Here is a 19,228-nt window from a genome sequence, read left to right as displayed (position 1 = left end):
GATTGCTTTGATTTTTGAAAATCTTTATTTTAAACAGATATTTGTCAATTCATTTAGTCTGGGACATGATCTGAAAATACCATGATGGGCATTCATGTATCCACACCTTCACCAGCAGGCTTGCTGTAATCCTGTCTATTTACCTTCCGTTAAAGTAGTTAAAAAAATTGTGTTTTTCTGACTTACTTTTCATTAACTTTATTATTTCCTGTGCAAGTCCAGCAACCTTGCTCAGTTTGATTATAGAATCTAGAACTAGTCAGCAATATTTGCCTAACAAAGGTCATCGCTCATTACTTTGCTTCCTGACGTTGTGTTGCCGCATTAGTGCTGAAGAGCAGCCTTCTGGTTAACTTGTGCACCACAGCTGACAATCAATTGATCAATTCATTTGTTGAACTCCACATGGCTGCTCGTATTAAACCTACAGAAGAGGAACATATCATACTAGGCTGTATTAATTGTTATAAAACCTGGTAAAGATCAAGTGACCTGTCATTCTGTATAGTAATACAGGTGTAAACAAAACATCAATGAAACACTTTCCTTCTTACCATATCTCCAGCTCTGGGCCCAGCCTGTATTTGGCACCATTTACCTTAGCAATCTCAATACCTGCAGAAAAACACACACAAAGCAAAGTGTATTACCACATTTAGACGTGGAAAATTACTTGGTTGCCTAAAATGTAATAATACTGAACTGAAAACAAATGCATGTAACTCTTTCAGAATTTGATCTGTGAAAATTAAAAAATTGAAAACTATGTTGTGCTTTTCTATCCAATTAAAATTCCAATAACATTTATCGATTTTTTTCTGGTTTTACTTGACAAAATCTGAAAAACTTCAAGGGGTATTAAAAACCATTATAAGACATTGGACTCGAGAAACGCTTTTAACCTAGCCAATGTGCATACCTCTACTAAAAGTTGCCGTTTGGTATCGTTTTGGTACGTCTCAATCAAGGGAAACAAACCAAACTGTCAACTTCTTTTCATTAAATTTAATAGAGAACAAAAAATGTTAAGGCCTCCAAAAGTTTTGCTAAAAGAAGACAGTAATTAAAGATTAAAGCACTTTTTAAAGCTGGTCCACAAAAGTCCACAAAATGCAGTTCAAAGCCTTCAGCGGATCCAAAGATTGGAGATAAGATAGGCTTTTATTGATCTCACATTGGAAAAATTCACTTGTCACATCGGCTCAGTAATCAATAATCAAAAGAAGGTGCCAAAAGGAGGAAAAGGTGCATCAGGTATATACAGTGTGTCCATATATATACAGTGGATCACAAAATAAGAAAAAGAAAAATACAAAAAGGAAATAAAGCAGAGATTTAGGATGTCTTAAGTACATTCACGGTGACTATATACATATGTATTGATGTACATTAAAGTGGTAATAACAGCAGAAGTCACTTCTTTTCAGGATTATTGCATGGGTTATTGCACAGTGTATTAAGTAGAAATGCTGCAACAAGATTTCTGATGAAAATTAACTAGAGAAATCATATTTCTCCAATTTTAGCTTCCCTCCATTGGCTTCCTGTTAAATCAAGAATAGTATTTAAAATTACCCTCCTAAAATATAAATAATAATGGGAGCTCAATCATGTGACCTGGTATCCCCATATATTCCAAACAGAGCACTTTGCTCTCAGACTGCAGGTCTACTGGTGGTTCCCAGAGTTTCTAAAAGTAGAATGGGAGGAAGATCTTTTAGTTATTAAGCTCCTCGCTTGGAGAGTTGTTCTCTCCTCTGTCACTACATTCACAGGGCAGTCAAAAGTAGCCGGTCAACGGCGGCAAATCGCGTCTATAGCAGCTCTTGCCGCCGCCTACATTTCCCCGATTATACATCCCAAAAATCACCTTTGCATCTGTCTCCACTGAGAGCAACATTAACGAGTGATTGGGTTCCTTGTTCCAACCGAGATGCTACTTTTCCGATCAAAACACAGACTGGTGTTATGCTGAAAAGTGCATGCCTGCCGAGGTTTGCATCCCCTGTCGCGGGAGCGCGCCTCGCTCTGTACAACTGAATATTAACGAAGTAAACGGATTAAAATGTGACCAACGCAGTTACTTGTTCTTAAATAATGATATCAAAACGTTTTAATATACCTCTTGTGGGAAAAAACTGTTATTTGGCAGATTCGTTTACAAAATTACGGGTATTATGAACAAAATTAAATCCAAAGTTTTTATCCGCGGTACGGCTGATTTATTTGTTGTGGTCTCTTGTCATTCACACACAACAATAAACCGTGAGAGCTGACGTGAGTTTTGAAACTGCAAAGCTTTGTCTTAAGCGGAAGATCAAACGTGCATCTGCACAGCGTTCATAGACCAGTGTGATGCATTCGCGACCGTCAGAAAGCTATGGTGCATTCAGAAGCATGGGACATTTCAAACTTACAAGGAGAGAGGCATAAAACGGAATACAACTTAACAGTAATGTATTTATCCAGAAACAGTGTGGGCTTTCTTACAATACTGAATGCTCTATAATTGTATTGTTGTTATTTTTTGATTATGCACATCTGTTAGCTTTTTATTCTGAAAAATCTATAATATTACATATAATATAATATTACAGCAACAAATTATCAAAGTTTTTCAGGGGATGCATTTTGTGTTTGTCTCTAGAATCCTTGCCGATGATGTGATATTGTGTTTGTGATGAGTGCAAGTGAAATTAAACTGAGATAAGAGATTTCGAAAGAGCGATATGACTGAAATAAATTCAACATGTAAATTCAATTTCAAATTCCAACCCTGTATTTTTATCATAAAAATTCGACTTTGTTCGTGAAGAAATGTTACGATCGTTTTTAGAACAGAACTGTAAATAATAATAATAAGATGAATAGACCTCCCCTAATCTGATCTGTTTAATGTGGTGCTAGTAATTCAAATTAAACTAATTTTATGCAAATGGAAATTACCTTACCTTGTTAAAACATGATGATAACATCATGTGAAAAAATGTTTAGAATAATAATAAAAAAACAAAGGTTGTTTTTGAAGAATTGATCATTCAGTTCTTTTTTGCCTTTCATTCAATTTGAAACATGCACTCTGACTCTATTGTTTAAATAATCACCTGTCTTGAAAGCTTCCAAAATACATCAGGGAGACTATATTTTTCAAAATTCTCCCCTTCAGGGCTCGGGCACAGGCATAAGTGCACCCTCCTAGCTGATAGTGTGTGGCCTGCTACTGTAAAAAAGTATGACTGCCCTGCATTCATGCTTGATATTAGCTGTGGTCAGTTTTATTTATATAGCGCCAATTCACAAAACGTCATCTCAAGGCACTTTACAAAGTCAATTTAATTTGTCAGATCGCGGGGGTAGCAGCTTTAGTAGGGAGTCTCAGACGTCCCTCTCCCCAGCCACTTGAGCCAGCTCCTCCGGGGTAATCCCAATGCGTTCCCAGGCCAGCCGAGGGACATAAGGCCCGTTTACACTACACTTTTTTAACCGAGCCGAGACCAGTCCGAGCTCGGTAACAGAGATAACTCTTGTGTGTAAATGGTCAGCAGACTGAACTGTACCGCGCTAAACATAACCGGACCGCGCTAACTGCAGACCAGTTCCTGAACAGGTCTCGGACTGTTTTTTTTTATCCCGGTTATCTGATAACGAAGAGCGCATGAGCAGACCGCGTCATCCTCTTACAGTCAGCTGACTGTCCACGGTTTTTCCGGTGTGTCTGGCTGCACGTCCCGAGTCACACTCCATTCAGACAAATTTCCGACATTCATAATAATACTAGCTTCCTTACCGTGCCACACGATTTCCAGAGATGATTCTGCTTAGCAGTGTGATGAACCTCAGTGTCTGTTGTTTTTTCCTGCGTCTGTAAATCCTTATTAGACGTTTGTTTGTCTTATTCACGTCCCAAAAGCCGACTCTGTCTAACCTTAACATCCTGAATGTTACGGGCGCCGCCATTTTGATTTGCTCGGTCCCGCCTTCAATCCCAGAGAGCAGCAGTACCGCAGATCGTCACTAGGAGGCGAGGAGCAACCAAGGAACCGGGATAGCATGGTGTATAAACGGTCGTCTCGGCTTGGTTAACTGATCCAAGCTCAGACTGGTCTCGGCTCGGCTCAGTTAAAAAAGTGTAGTGTAAACGGGCCTATAGTCCCTCCAGTGTGTACTGGGTCTTCCCCTGGGCCTCCTCCCAGTGGGACATGCCCAGAACACCTTACCAGGGAGGCGTCCAGGAGGCATCCAACCAAATGCCCAAGCCACCTCAACTGGCTCCCTGGAGCCAGTTACTCGGCTCTACTCTGAGTCCTCCCCGGATGACTGAGCTCCTCACCCTATCTCTAAGGGAGAGCCTAGACACACTACGGAGAAAACTCTTTTCGGCCGCTTGTATCCGGGATCTTGTTCTTTCGGTCACGACCCAAAGCTCATGACCATAGATGAGGGTAGGAACGTAGATCAACCGGTAAATCGAGAGCTTCGCCTTTTTGCTCAGCTCTCTTTTCTCCAAAATGGACCGGTACAGCGCTCGCTTCACAGCAGATGCCACACCAATCCGCCTGTCGATATCCCGCTCCATCTTCCCCTCATTCGTGAACAAGACCCCAAGATAGTTAAACTCCTCCACTAGAGGCAACACATCCTCCCCAACCCGGAGAAGGCACTCTACCCTTTTCCGGCTCAAGACCATGGTCTCAGATTTGGAGGCACTGATTCTCATCCAGGCTGCTTTGCACTCGGCTGCGAACCACTCTAGTGAGAGGTGTAGATCATGCCCTGATGAAGACAATAAGACCGCAACATCCGCAAATAGCAGAGATGCAATCGTAAGGCTACCAAAACGGATCCCCTCAACACCTTGGCTGCGCCTAGAAATTCTGTCCATAAAGGGTATGAATAGAATCGGTGACAAAGGGAAACCTTGGCGGAGTTCAACTCTCACCGGAAACAAGTCCGACTTACTGCCGGCTATGCGGACCAGATGCTGACACCGGTCATACAGAGACCTAACAGCCCTTATTAAAGGGCCCGGTACTCCATACTCCTGCAGTACCCCCCACAGGACCCCTCGAGGGACACGGTCGAATGTCTTCTCCAGATCCACAAAGCACATGTAGACTGGTTGGGCGAACTCCCATACACCCTCCAGGATCCTGCTGAGGGTGTAGAGCTGATCCAGTGTTCCACAGCCAGGATGAAAACCATGCTGCTCTCAGATCTCAGATCACTGCTCTCGGATAGTCGAATCCGAGATTCAACTATCCGATGGACCCTCCTTTCCAGAACCCCAAAATATGGACTATATCAACTTCTGTGTGGACTGCAATGTTCCAGCTCGGACTGTCACCTGTTACGCCAACAGTAAACCATGGATCACCAAGGACATAAAGGCCATCCTGAATGAGAAGAAGAGGGCGGTCAGAGATAGCAACCGTGATGAGGTGAGGAGAGTGCAGGGGGTACTGAAACGTAAAATCAGGGAGGCTAAAGACAAATACAGGAGTAAGCTGGAGTAAAAAACTCCAGATCAACAACATGAGGGATAAGTGGAGTGGAATCAGAACCATCACTGGGTTCCAGAAGTCTAGTGGTGGGGTGGGGTTGGAAGGCCGCGTGGACCTGGCCAATGAACTGAACCTATTTTTCAATAGGTTTGATACTGCGACCCATCCCCCACAACTCCCTGCTGCTGGCTTCCCAGCAACCACCACTCTACCTCCCCCCACTCTTCCTCCTTACAGACCCTCTGTCTGCTCCTCACCTTCTCAATCCACATCCCCCGCCTCCCCCCCCCCCCCCTACTTTACACCAGGTCCTCCACAACCTGAGGCTAGTCCTGGAGCAGCTAAAGCCTATGGTCAGACCTTTCTCCTATCCACCACAGTTCGCCTACCAGCCCCGCCTGGGTGTTGAGGACAGCATCATCTTCCTGCTGAACAGAGTCTACACTCATCTGGACATGCGTCCGGCTCTACTGGGTGAGAAGATGAGTGCAATGAAAGTGGCACTGCATGAAAAGTGTGATTTTCGTCACTATGCGGCACTGTAGATTGTCGTGGAAGTTCAGGTTAACGGCTGTTCATGGTAATTTGCAGGCAACACCGAAAACTGCCATGAATTGTCAGAAATTGACGTGGGCTTCCGTAGGCAGTGGTCCCCCCATGACCCCCCTCCTCCTAATTCTAGGGGAGGCTTCATGTAAATGAAAATGCTGTGAGCTATACAAACGCAAATCAGTGTTGCACGGGGAGGTTTCGCCTTTCTTAGCAAGACAGAGCCACATTTCTTCCTTAATGCAGACTTTAGCTGTGGGTAATTGTAGAATGGCATGTGACCACAAGTCTTACAAACCTTTGTGCCATCGCGTCTGAGCTCGTAGGTTTCAGTAAGCATGTATACTGTCATACATTTTGGATAAACCACATACTGTAAGAAGTTGTCACGGAGGACACAAGTCCATTTCCTCAAGGAGAATAAAGTCTTTGGAATATTGCTTGCAAAGGCAGTGAGGGAATTAGCACACACAGACAACATTTCCAAGTATCCACATGAAATGTTTGATGCACAGAAGAAGTGATGTGATGGCATTGTCAGAAACCTTGAAGGTTGATTGCCATGACAAAAGCATCATGGCCAGAAGTTTCATCAACAAGTCTCCTGGTTTTTCACTTGTGGACTGATCACTTCGTAAAATGTGTTATTTAGTTAGAAGTTATAAATTTACTGAAGGCTGTGGCTAGAAATAATTGGGGTGCAGATAGACAATCATTATTAAACATATATAGGGCTCTCATGAGATCAATAATACATTATGGCAGTTTTATTTATGGAGCAGCAGCTAAAAACACATTACAAAGAATAGATAGATTACAAAGTAGGGCTTTACGTATATGCACAGGAGCAGTGAAAACAACACCTATCAACGCTCTTTTAGTAGAGACTGGAGAAACTCCACTGGAATTCAGAAGAATGAAATTAGGTTTAGTATATTGGATGTAAATTAAAAGTAGTATGGATAAAAATGTAACTTCAACAATTTTACAAATTTGTTGGGAATAAAAGGACAGGCCAAGAATGGAGTCTTAAAGGATTATTGGGAAATAAAGGAAATATAAAGGATATTTATAGATTAAGGAAAGCATTATTTATTTATTATTTATTATCTTCAGAATACAAAATTAACAAATAGAATTTAATAGATGCAAAACAGTGTTGCTACACACTCATGAACAGTAGGTGGCGGTATGCACCTTAAAGTTGTTTGCAATCCGCCATGATAGAAGAGAACAAGAAGAAGAAGTAAAAAAAACGTGCTGAGCCCTCCGCTACTGTGTGTTCATGTCCTCTTCTGAGCCTGAAGATGAAATAAAACCACAACAGCTGGTAAGTGATCAATGGCTGGACGACGTCTAGCGTTCAACTCGCCTTTAACTTGCAAGAACAAGCTTTATTTATTTATTTATTTTTTCCCTTTTTTTTTTCCTTTTTTTCCCTTTTTTTTTCTTTTTTTGGAAAAAAAAAGAAAGAAAAAAAAAGCGAAAAAAAAAAAAAAGAACAAGCTTTATTAAAGTGTATTTTTGTGATTCACAGGAAGCAGTACGCCGTCTTCACAACTCGGAGACTAATTGCAGGCGCTATGAACCGGAGCAAGGGTAAGATTTAAAGAATATGCTTTCATTCTGCGGTAAAAGGAAATAAATACGGATAGATACCGATCATAACTGTACATTTTGTTTTCACAGACTAATCTCGCCTCATAATGAGGCGGTGACCTCCAATTTGTTCGGAGCAATAACTGCAAGTCCAGATTTACACGATGTTGATAAAGACGACATTGTGTGTAAGTGACTTGTTTTACGGTTTTCTCCTTCCTTGTTACTGTGACTTGCGTTTGATTTTTATTCATACCACTCTCATTTAATTGTTTTCCAGCCGCCTGTAAGACGTATTATGAGACGGTACGCAGGAGCTGAAGCTGCCAAGAATTCAGCTCAGAGTCGAGCTAGAAGAAAGAGGGTAAGACATTATTTGGTGACTATTTTTCAGGTGCATTGATAGATGTGTTGTGTCCATACGCAGTGCATCCCATCGCATAGTACTGATTCATTGTTTTTTTTGTTTTTTTACAGCTGCTGGAATCGAGGCATAGTGTGCTAGCTGATGAGGAAGTGGAACTCTGGAAGTCCGCCACCGTCGACCTCATGTCTGGCGAAGAAGATGGCGTCGTTGGCGGGGTCTCTGGATGGATTGTACGGCCGCCGTCATTTCGTAGGCCGGATCTCTCTGAACTCTGTGTTAAGCTGCAGTCCCGGTTAGAGGCGACGCCGAAGTACAGAGCCACGCACAGCAGGCGTCTGCACAACGGACCTGCCTCGGAAAGAACGGCGCCAGCATTTACCTACAACCCCGAGGAGGCACACGGACAGTTCACTGAGTTGTAATTCTTGGATGCGCATGTGTGGGCAGATCCTCGCGTTGTATATAGTTGTGTTTGTTTTAATAAAGCTCTTTCTTTGCATAAACATCTTCCTGGCAAATGTTCATTTCCTGTATAAATTTATTCATGTCCTTGATGGTAGCCTAATAATAGTGTAGTAGTGTATGATAACATGAATATACAGCATAATATGAATATATATATATATATATATATATATGAATATATATATATATATATATATATATATATATGAATATATATATATATATATATATATATATATATATATATATATATATATATATATATATATATATATATATATATATATATGCCAACCAATCACGAGTAAGAACATTCAAGCCTGGCCACGTGTGGTTTTGCTGCCAATCACGAGCGATTTTACTTGTTTGAAAATAGTGGTTTCAGCCAATACTGAGTAGGTTATTCAAGCCAGACCTGGCCAGCCGCGCGGGTTCGCTGCATTCATATGCTAATTAGGGCTATTAGTACAGCTGATCGCGCTCCACATACGTCATTGTCCGGTTCCGACAATTTGTGGCACTGACAAACGGCGACAAGTGCGGGTTGCAAATTGTTGTTAACTGCCGAAAATGAGGGAGATCTGCGGTACTTTACGGGGACGAAAATCTCACTTTTCATGCAGTGTGGAGGCCCCCATCGTGTCCTGGATTGTTGATTACCTGGTGGGCAGACCACAGTATGTACACCTACAGAACTGTGTCTGACAGGGTGGTCAGCAACACTGGGGACCCTCAGGTGACTGTCCTCTCCCCCTTCCTCTTCACCCTCTTCACCTCAGACTTTAACTATTTCACTGAGTCCTGCCACCTTCAGAAGTCTTCTGATGACTCAGCAATAGTTGTCTGCATTGAAAAGGGTGATGAGAGTGAAAATAGGACTGTGGTGGGCAACTTTGTCACTTGGAGTGAGCTGTCACTTGGAGTGAGATGAACCATCTGCAGCTCAACGTGACAAAAACTGTTGTGGGGGAGGAACTGGACACTCGGATGACCGTGGCAGAGAGGAGAATGCTGTCCAAGCTCCAGTCCATCTTAGACAATGTCTCATACCCTCTCCATGACACACTGGCCCAGCAGGGGAGCTCCTTGAGCAGAAGACTCCTATTACCCAGATGCACCACAGAGTGCCACAGGAAATCATTCCTGCCTGTGGCCATCAGTCTCTACAACTCCTCCCTCTGAGAGTCAGACACCCCCCCCCCTCTAAAATTCTGACGCAGAACTATAGAATTACTGACAATTATTGACATTTATCCATTCTTTTTGCTTTCTTTTGCACATTGCCATTATTTTAGATCTGTAAATAAATAAATAAATAAATATATATATATATATATATATATATATATATATATATATATATATATATATATATATATATATATATATATATATATATATATATAGTTACATATGGATATATATTTATATTTCTTTTGTGGTGAATGTTGTATATATTAAATTATGTTGTTTGTAAATCTGGAGCTTGCAATGAAAATAGTTTCCCTCTGGGATTATTAAAGGATTTCTAATTATGATAATAGACCTTACCCGGGAGGCTTAAGAGTGTGATTCCTCTGTAGTTGGAACAAACCCTCCGGTCCCCCTTTTTAAATAGGGGGACCACCACCCCAGTTTGGTTGGGAGCAATTACTCCCAACCACACCTCTCCAGGTCTCACTGTCATTGCCCACGTGAGTCCCCCAGAAGAGCGAGGGAGTCCCCAGGTGGGGCACTCTCCAGTACCCCCTCCAAGGACTCCAAAAAGGGTGGGTAATCCGAGCTGCTGTTTGGTGCATACGCACAAACAACATTCAGAACCCATCCCCCCCAGACGTATGCGGAGGGAGGCCACCCTCTCGTTCACCGGGGTGAATCCCAACGTACAGGCACCAAGATGAGGGGCAACAAGTATGCTTACTCCAGCTTGGCGCCTCTCACCAGCGGCAACTCGAGAGTGGAAGACTGTCCAACTCCTCTCAAGGAGGCTGGTTCCAGAGCCATCGACTGCCACCCGTTGTACAATGCACCTGACCCCTTTGGCCCCTTTGACAGGTGGTGAGCCCATTGGAAGAGGGACCCATGTTTCCTCTTCGAGCTGAGCCCGGCCGGGCTCCATGGGCAAAAGCCTGGCCACCAGGCGCTCGCCAACGTGCCCCACCTCCAGGCGTGGCTCCAGAGTGGGGCCCTGGTGACCTGCGTCTGGGCGAGGGAAAACGAAGTCCATTAATCGTACTCATCATAATGGGGTTTTGGGCTGCTCTTTGTCTGGTCCCTTACCTAGGAACTGTCTGCCTTGGCAGACAGGTCCTAGGTAAGGGACCTGTCTGTAAAGAACATTAAGTAAAGAACATTAAAGTTATTTAATGTTTAATTTTTAAAAAAACTCTCTGACTGTAAGGACTAATTTAGAACAACATTTGGTATGTGTTTAAACCAATTCACAAAGCAAATCCTGAGGTGAACAAAACAATATTCGAGAAAATAACATTTTAAAGAATGATTTGCTCTGTGAAAATTCATACCTTTAGGACACTTGAATACAAGTATTCCTCCATTCCCTCCTGACTTTACAATTTCAACTCCCTTCCCTCCCTGTGCCCCAGAAAACCAAAACAAAAGACAACACAGCTGCATCACTACATCATCTACTTCACGCCTGTACATTAACTCGACTTGCTCCATGTCACATTCAATATAAATCAATCCTATGAACATACAAGGCCAACAACCTTGGACAATGAGAGACACATAACCAACACTACAATGAGGTCATAAATTTTCATTTAACACAGCTCGCACATTACAGTAATCAGTTTCTGTTTTGCCCGTTATTGCTCAACAATTAATTATCACAGCTCATGAGTTTATAAAAAGGCATTATTTAACTTTTTTGAAGTTTAGAATTGTTAAAATTTAGTCATGTAACTGGAGACTGGGTCCGTGGAGATCAATGGCACCGGATTCATTTTCAAGGTGTGTGTGTGTGTGGGGGGGGGGGGGGGGGTTTCATCAACTTGCACTCTATCAATAGGCACCTTTACTGTAAAGGTGCACATGCTCCTTTTAGACTTCACCAAAGAAGTTTAAAAGTAACTTACAAAAATAATATTTTTTGAAATTGAAATTATGTAATGAACTGCAGAGTTCAGTAATATGATGGTGCTCTTTTTCCATAGAAAACAAGTGGAAAGGTATTATCTGTGTTCATCAGTGATAAAGTATATTGTTCACACATCTGTGGTGCTGGAAATGCACCGTCACCTGTCATTGTCATCCAGGTCATTTATTAAGAATGAGTCCATAGCAGTCCATAGCATCAATGCTTTCCTCTTGCAGGAACTGCTGACACACTCCAGCCACATGAGGTCTAGCCTTGTCGTACATTACGAGGAACCCAGGGCCAACCACACCAGCATATGGTCTCACAATGGGTCTAAGGATCTCATCTCTGTACCTAATGGCAGTCAGACTACCTCTGGCGAGCACATGAAAGGCTGTGCGGCCCCCAAAGAAATGCCACCCCACACCATTACTGACCCACTGACAAATCGGTCATGCTGGAGGATGTTGCAGGCAGTAGAATGTTCTCCACAGCATCTCCAGACTCTGTTACATCTGACACATGTGCCCAGTGTGAACCTGTTTTCATCTGTGAAGATCACAGGGTGCCAGTGGTGGATTTGTCAATCATAATGTTCTCTGGAAAATGCCAAATGTCCTGCATTTGGCATTTGTCCACCTGTGGACGCCGGGCCCTCATCCCACTCTCATGGAGTCTGTTTATGATCGTTTGAGCAGACACATGCACATTTGTGGCCTGCTGGAGGTCATATTGCAGGACTCTGGCAGTGCTCCTCCTGTTCCTCACAAAGGCGGAGGTGGCGGTCCTGCTGCAGGGTTGTTGTCCTTTAATGGCCTCTTTCATGTCTCCCGATGTACTGGCCTGTCTCCTGGTAGCGCCTCCATGTTCTGGACAATACGTTGACAGACAGAGCAAACCTTGCAACAGCTCACACTGATGTGCCATCCTGGATGAGCTGCACTACCTGAGCCACTTGTGTGGGTTGTAGACTCTGTCTCATGCTACCTCTAGAGGGAAAGCACCGCCAGCATTCAAAAGTGACCAAAACATCAGCCAGAAAGCAGAGGAACTGAGAAGTGGTCTGTGGTCACCACCTGCAGAACCACTCCTGTATTGGGGTGTCTTGCTTATTGCCTATACGTTTCACCTGTTATCTATTTCATTTGAACAACAGCATCTAAAATTTATTGTCAGTCAGTGTTCCTTCTTAAGTGGACAGTCTGATTTCACAGAAGTGTGATGGACTTGGAGTTACATTGTGTTGTTTAAGTGTTGCTTTTATGTTTTTGAGCAGTATATATGACATGCACAAGGCCTGATCTTAGTTGGGTTATAAGTAAACTCTCACAATGCTTATCACAACCAAGAGTGTAATTTGACATCAGCAAAACATGTGTTGAGATACTTGAAAGACAATGGACAAGGGTTTATGCTTTAAGAGCTTTAAGAGAAGTGAGGAGAAACTTCAGCTCATGGCATATAGTGATGCAGACTGGGCAACTGATCGGAGTGACAGGAGAAGCATTACAGGTTATTGTTTTAGCCTTATTAAAAATGGATCTGTTATATCATGGAAGTCAAAGCCTAACCCTAACAACAAACTGCGGCTCTATCTATATGTGAAGCGGAATATATGGCATTGCCACCATCAACAACAAAAATTTGTATGTTGTACAGTTGTTGAGTGGAATGGACAAAGACTGCAAGTACATGCCAGTGACAATATTTGAGGACAATCAATGCGCAATAGCTTTGTCAAAGAACCCAGGATTTTGTTAAAGATGCAAACATGTTGATATCAAGTATCATTTTGTTAGATCTGCACTTGATGGAAAGATAGACATTTTGTACTGCTCAACAGCAGATATGGTTGTGGACATTTTTACCAATCCTGAAACAAAGTTTTTTGTGAATATGTTTTATTCTGTGAGGCGCTGTTATTTTTTCATAGCTTGACTCGTATGAAGGCAGTTTTGTGTCTTTATTATTCAATCAAAAAAAAAAGGTTGCTTCAATCAAAAAATATATTTTCAATTAAAAAAAACTTCACTTCAGTGAAAAAAAACTTTTCAATCAAAGAAAAAAAGTATTTGAATCCAAAAATATATTTGAGACTCAAAAATACATTTGAACACTGATTTTCTTTGATTGAAAATGTTTTCTTTGATAGAAGTCCGTTTTTTTTTTGTTTGAAGCAATGTTTTTAATTGAAGTAGCATTGTTTTTTGATTGGACCATATAATGGGTAGGACATTTGTGTCTTTATCATTCAATCAAAAAATAAGTTGCTTCAAACAAACAAGAGAATCAATAAAAAAAAGTCACTTCAATGAAAAGATAAACGTTTTCAATCATAGAAAATAGTCTTTGAATGCAAATAAAATATTTGAGACTCCAAAAATTGCATTAGAACACTTTTTTTTTAATTGAAAATGTTTTCTTTGTTTGAAGTAATCTTTTTTTGTGTTTGGGGTATACATGGGTAGGACATTTGTGTCTTAATCATTCAATTCCAAAAAAGTTGTTTCAATCAAAAAAAACATGTTTAAATGCAAAAAAAAATTACGTCAATAAAAAAAGTATTGAAGAGAATGTTTTTTCGTTGTTTTTGTTTTTTTTATTTGAAGAGAAAAAAAATTGAAGTTCAAATTGTTTTGATTAAATAACTTTTTTCTTTGAAGAGAAAAAAGTTTTAAAGTTAATTTTTTTGATTGAATCATTTTTTTTAAGTGAAAAAAGTTTTGAAGTTCAGATTTTTTCATTTGAATCACTTTTTTTAAGCTAAGCTTACTCACTTAGTTCACGTTGAGGAATGTTTGTAATGGTGTGAGGTTAGATATCTAAATATTTTCAGACAGGCAAGTAAAGTGGGCGAACCTATGGCCCCCACACAGCAGCTTGCTATGTGCTAGAGCTACTGTGTTATGTTACACTGAGTAAAGTGGCCACAGCGCTGCTTGTTTAGTAGATGCTTTTATCTTGAGAGCGGGATATAGGTTGCTTAAGCTGCTGTTAGTCGAGGTGCATGCGTCCCCCCCCCCCAATACAGTTACCGCTGGGTTCCGTGTTGGCCAAGTGCCATGTACTGTGCAGGGTATGGCAGGCCGTTTTAACATTTATTAGCTTGACTGAATATGTATTTCAGACATCTCAAATACATTCCTTCCTAGTCAAAATTTACATTTCTCCTATCTAAAATGAACATTTCAGATATCTTGAATATAACTCATAGTAGTACAAATTACGTCACTTTACCCATTCATGTGTATAGGGCTTTTATTTACAGACATCTACAATAACATTCTTCCAATCTAAAATAAACATGCCGAATGTCTAAAACTGAATTCCGACTAGGATGAAATATAATAATAGTGGGATTTTACTTTCGGATATCTAAAATAACTTTCTTCCTATCTAAAATAAACTTTCTGGATGTCTGAAAACTAATCTTGGATCTCCATAATCCATTTTTTACCGGTGATAGTTTTTATTTCAGATATCAAAAATCAATGATGAAAAGTTTTGAAACCAATATGTAAGACATCCAACTTCATAAAATCCGCTTGCTGTCCGTCAATTTGCAACCAGTAATGGCGTTGGTAGTAATTGACAGGATTGCAAGAAAAGGGCATGAAACTGAGCGAGCCCTTAGCCAGGGAATGTGTAGCGACAGAGAGCGACATTCAATAGAAAGTTGTGTAAGAAACCTTCACAGAATTGAATTTATTGTCTACAGAAACCTACAATGAACAGTAAAGCAGTTTGACTGAGGTTGGAGCGCTAGCAATAGCTCATTTCCATCGAACCGACAGAATTTCTTTTTATTTTTTATTAATTGATTTCTATTTTATTTTTTTGCTGTTAAAGATTGGGTTGTCTTCTGTATAAAATGTAATACTTAACATTTGTTTTCCTAGGGCGGAGTGGCAGACCATCTATTGTTACCAGAGAGCACATAGACGTCCTTATGAAGCAAGGACATACAATCAAAAAAAGGCAAAAATGATGGGATGTTCCTCGTCGTTTTTGAACAACAAATCAAAGCTGGTGGACCTACGCATAAGAGGAAGACTGTCTGCCTTAGATGACAATCAGCTGCAAGAGCGTGTGAGCACATTGCAGGACTAGTATCCAAACTCTGGGAATGAGGTTTGTCTTTTCTATAGAAAATTGATATTTAAGTTGGATCTGCTTGTGAGAGTATTTTTTTAATGATTAATGCTTTCATGTTTGTATTTTTCAGATGATGAGGGTGCTGCTTCGTGCTCAAAGTGATACGCTAAATGTTGGGAAGGACAAACCTGACATCTGCTGCAAGAAGGTGGAGTCGGACTGTTGCAAGGTGGGCTTACCATGTGCCGTAACAGTTTGTGGCATATTGATTTTATATATATATATATATATATATATATATATATATATATATATATATATATATATATATATATATATATATACATACATACATACATACATACAGGACTGTCTCAGAAAATTAGAATATTGTGATAAAGTTCTTTATTTTCTGTAATGCAATTAAAAAACATGAAATGTCATACATTCTGGATTCATTACAAATCAACTGAAATATTGCAAGCCTTTTATTGTTTTAATATCGCTGATTATGGCGTACAGCTGAAGAAAACTCAAAAATCCTATCTCAAAATATTAGAATATTTCCTCAGACCAAGTAAAACAAAAATTATAACAGCAAAACAAAATCAAACATTTGAAAATGTCCATTAATGCACTCAGTACTTGGTCGGGAATCCTTTTGCACAGATTACTGCATCAATGCGGCGTGGCATGGAGGCAATCAGCCTGTGGCATTGCTGAGGTGTTATGGATGCCCAGGATGCTTCAATAGCGGCCTTTAGCTCATTTGCATTGTTGGGTCTGGTGTCTTTCAGCTTCTTCTTCACAGTACCCCACAAATTCTCTATGGGGTTCAGGTCAGGGGAATTGGCAGGCCAATCAAGGACAGTAATGCCATGGTCAGTACACCAGTTACTGGTGGTTTTGGCACTGTGGGCAGGTGCCAGATCATGCTGGAAAATGAAATCATCATCTCCATAGAGCTTTTCAGCAGATGGAAGCATGTAGGGCTCTAAAATCTCTTGGTACACAGCTGCATTTACTCTGGACTTGATGAAACACAGTGGACCAACACCAGCAGCTGACATGGCTCCCCAAACCATCGTTGACTGTGGGAACTTCACACTGGATTTCAAGCAACTTGGATTTTGCGCCACTCCAGCTTTTCTCCAGACTCTGGCGCCTTGACTACCAAATGACATACAAAACTTGCTTTTGTCTGATAAGAGGACTTTGGACCACTCTGCAACTGTCCAGTGCTTCTTTTCCATAGCCCAAGTCAGACGCTTCTTCCGTTGTCTTGAGTTCAGAAGTGGCTTGACCATGGGAATACGGCTATTGTAGCCCATTTCCCGGACACGTCTGTGAACAGTGGCTTTTGATACCTGGACTCCAGCTTCAGTCCACTGTCTTTGAAGCTCCCCCAAATTCTGGAAGCGGCTCTTCTTCACAATGCTGTTAAGGCTGCGGTCACCTCTCTTGGTTGTGCAGCGTTTCCTGCCACATTCCCCCTTCCAACACACTTTTTGTGAATGTGCTTTGAAACTGCACTCTGTGAACAGCCTGCTCTTTGAGAAATTTCTTTTTGTGTCTTACCCTCCTGATGGAGGGTGTCAATGATGGTCTTCTGGACAGCAGTCAGATCAGCAGTCTTCCCCATACTTGTGATTTAGTTTACTGAACCAAGCTGAGTGTTTTTCAAGGCTCAGGAAACCCTTGCAGGTGTTTCGAGTTAATTAGACGATTCAAGTGATTAGTTGAATAGCCTACTAGTATACTTTTTCACGATATTCTAATATTTTGAGATAGGATATTTGGGTTTCTTAAGCTGTAAGCCATAATCAGCGATATTAAAACAATAAAAGGCTTGCTATATTTCAGTTGATTTGTAATGAATCCAGAATGTATGACATTTCATGCTTTTTAATTGCATTACAGAAAATAAAGAACTTTATCACAATATTCTAATTTTCTGAGACAGTCCTGTATATATATGAGAGTGAGACAGGCTGCTTGATTTGCTGTACTGAATCATGGAGAGTCAGCAGAGTTATGCTGGTAGTTACGCCACGTTTCGGTCTTTTGGGTTGGAGGATTTTTCACTCCTCATCCCCGGCGGTGTAGGAAGGTTTTTGTGGAGCCAAGCAGGCCAGACTCTGATCAATTTGACCTGCTGGCTCAAGGTCCTGAAGCCACAACCTGGTGCTGCAGAGTCAAATGGTGGACAGAATCGGTCCTGTTATATATTATCATATATCAGAATCAACATATATTTTCTGCTTTGTAACCCAGGCGGGATCACTGGCAGCTTTGTGCATTATGATTCATTTGTAATGTGGACACGTCAGCCCCAGATCACCCTCTCTGTATTGACTCAAACAGCAGGCAGATACCGCAGATCGCCCATGTTCAATGTCCAACCTAGAACCAACATCACAGTCTCACAGCAGCCCCTTCCCGGTCGCCTCAAGACACTAACTGCAGAACAATTGATTGCTTTCACATACACTCCCCAACAACACATAAAAAGTTGGTAGATTTGTTTTTTGAAGAGAAAAAAGTTCGCTAGAGGGTTTGAAAAGTGCAATAGTGCTCCCTATAGAGGCACAAGAAGATGCTCTATTTTTTTGTTCTGTTTTTTAAGACTGAGCTGGCTTTTATAGTCCTGAGCAGCCAGGGGACCAATGTCACACGCTCAGAATTACGTTGCACGTGCAGAAACCAATGTTAATTTAAAATTCAATGCAAGAAGTTTGACCCTAGGAAGGCGCCATACTGAAAATAATGACCAGGATATGTAGATAGTACTATAAAACAACCATGTTAACAGTTTATTGACAACAAACAGCTGATTTGGGGGAAGAGTTATCCTTTAACAGAATTTAGCAACCTAGACACTAGGCTTTTCCATATTTGTTAAGCCTCCTATCTGGGATACCCTCCAGGTTGATATCAGTAGCTCTTTAAGTTCTATGGTTGAGTTATTGTGCTCTGAATTGCTTTTTACAGAAAATTATCAACTGAAACAATATAGTGACCTTGAGTGTTTTTCCAGCAATGAATATATAACTTTGTCTTTTTGAAGATTGATAATGTTGATTTTTAGCACTAGGTGATAACGTGTTTCAAATATTTGCTGATATACTAATTCAATTATTAATTCACATTTTGATTTGTGAGTCAATAACATAATTTCAGCAAAAAATGTTGAAACCATTGATTTATTTCTAATACGGGTTTTCTGATCATTATTGTATATTGTCTCCAGGTAAGTGGTTGTATCTTTATTTTAAGTACTAATTTTATTTTGTGTTGTTTCAACTTTCTAGATGGGGCTTTGTGATACATGGTGCCATTGATGGACACTCGTGTCGGATTACCTCAGCTGCAGTACAAACAATAGGGCAACAACAGTTTTTGAAAGCAACATCTTACTATGGACTACCATCAAGAGTCAGATCAGACCATGGGGATGAAGACATGCAGCTTGCTTTATGCATGCATCTAGTTCAAGGGCTGGAACACAGAGGCTTCATAACAGGAAAATCAGTTCATAATCAGCGCATA

The 19,228-nt window shown here is 40.8% G+C and overlaps 1 protein-coding gene across 3 annotated transcripts in view; it reads right to left on the bottom strand.

Moving 5' to 3' along the window:
• Positions 1–19,228, bottom strand: part of nadsyn1 (NAD synthetase 1) — a 143,791-nt gene that overhangs the window by 111,864 nt on the left and 12,699 nt on the right. For all 3 annotated transcript variants that reach the window (XM_012856022.3, XM_036133090.1, XM_021312588.2), the window contains exon 2: positions 555–615. In XM_012856022.3, the coding sequence (XP_012711476.1) occupies positions 555–615 (61 nt within the window). The remainder of the gene's footprint in view (positions 1–554; positions 616–19,228) is intronic.

The sequence above is a fragment of the Fundulus heteroclitus genome, unplaced genomic scaffold, assembly GCF_011125445.2.
Source record: "Fundulus heteroclitus isolate FHET01 unplaced genomic scaffold, MU-UCD_Fhet_4.1 scaffold_57, whole genome shotgun sequence".
NCBI classification, from domain to species: Eukaryota; Metazoa; Chordata; class Actinopteri; order Cyprinodontiformes; family Fundulidae; genus Fundulus; species Fundulus heteroclitus.
This window is presented reverse-complemented; position numbering and strand designations above follow the sequence as displayed.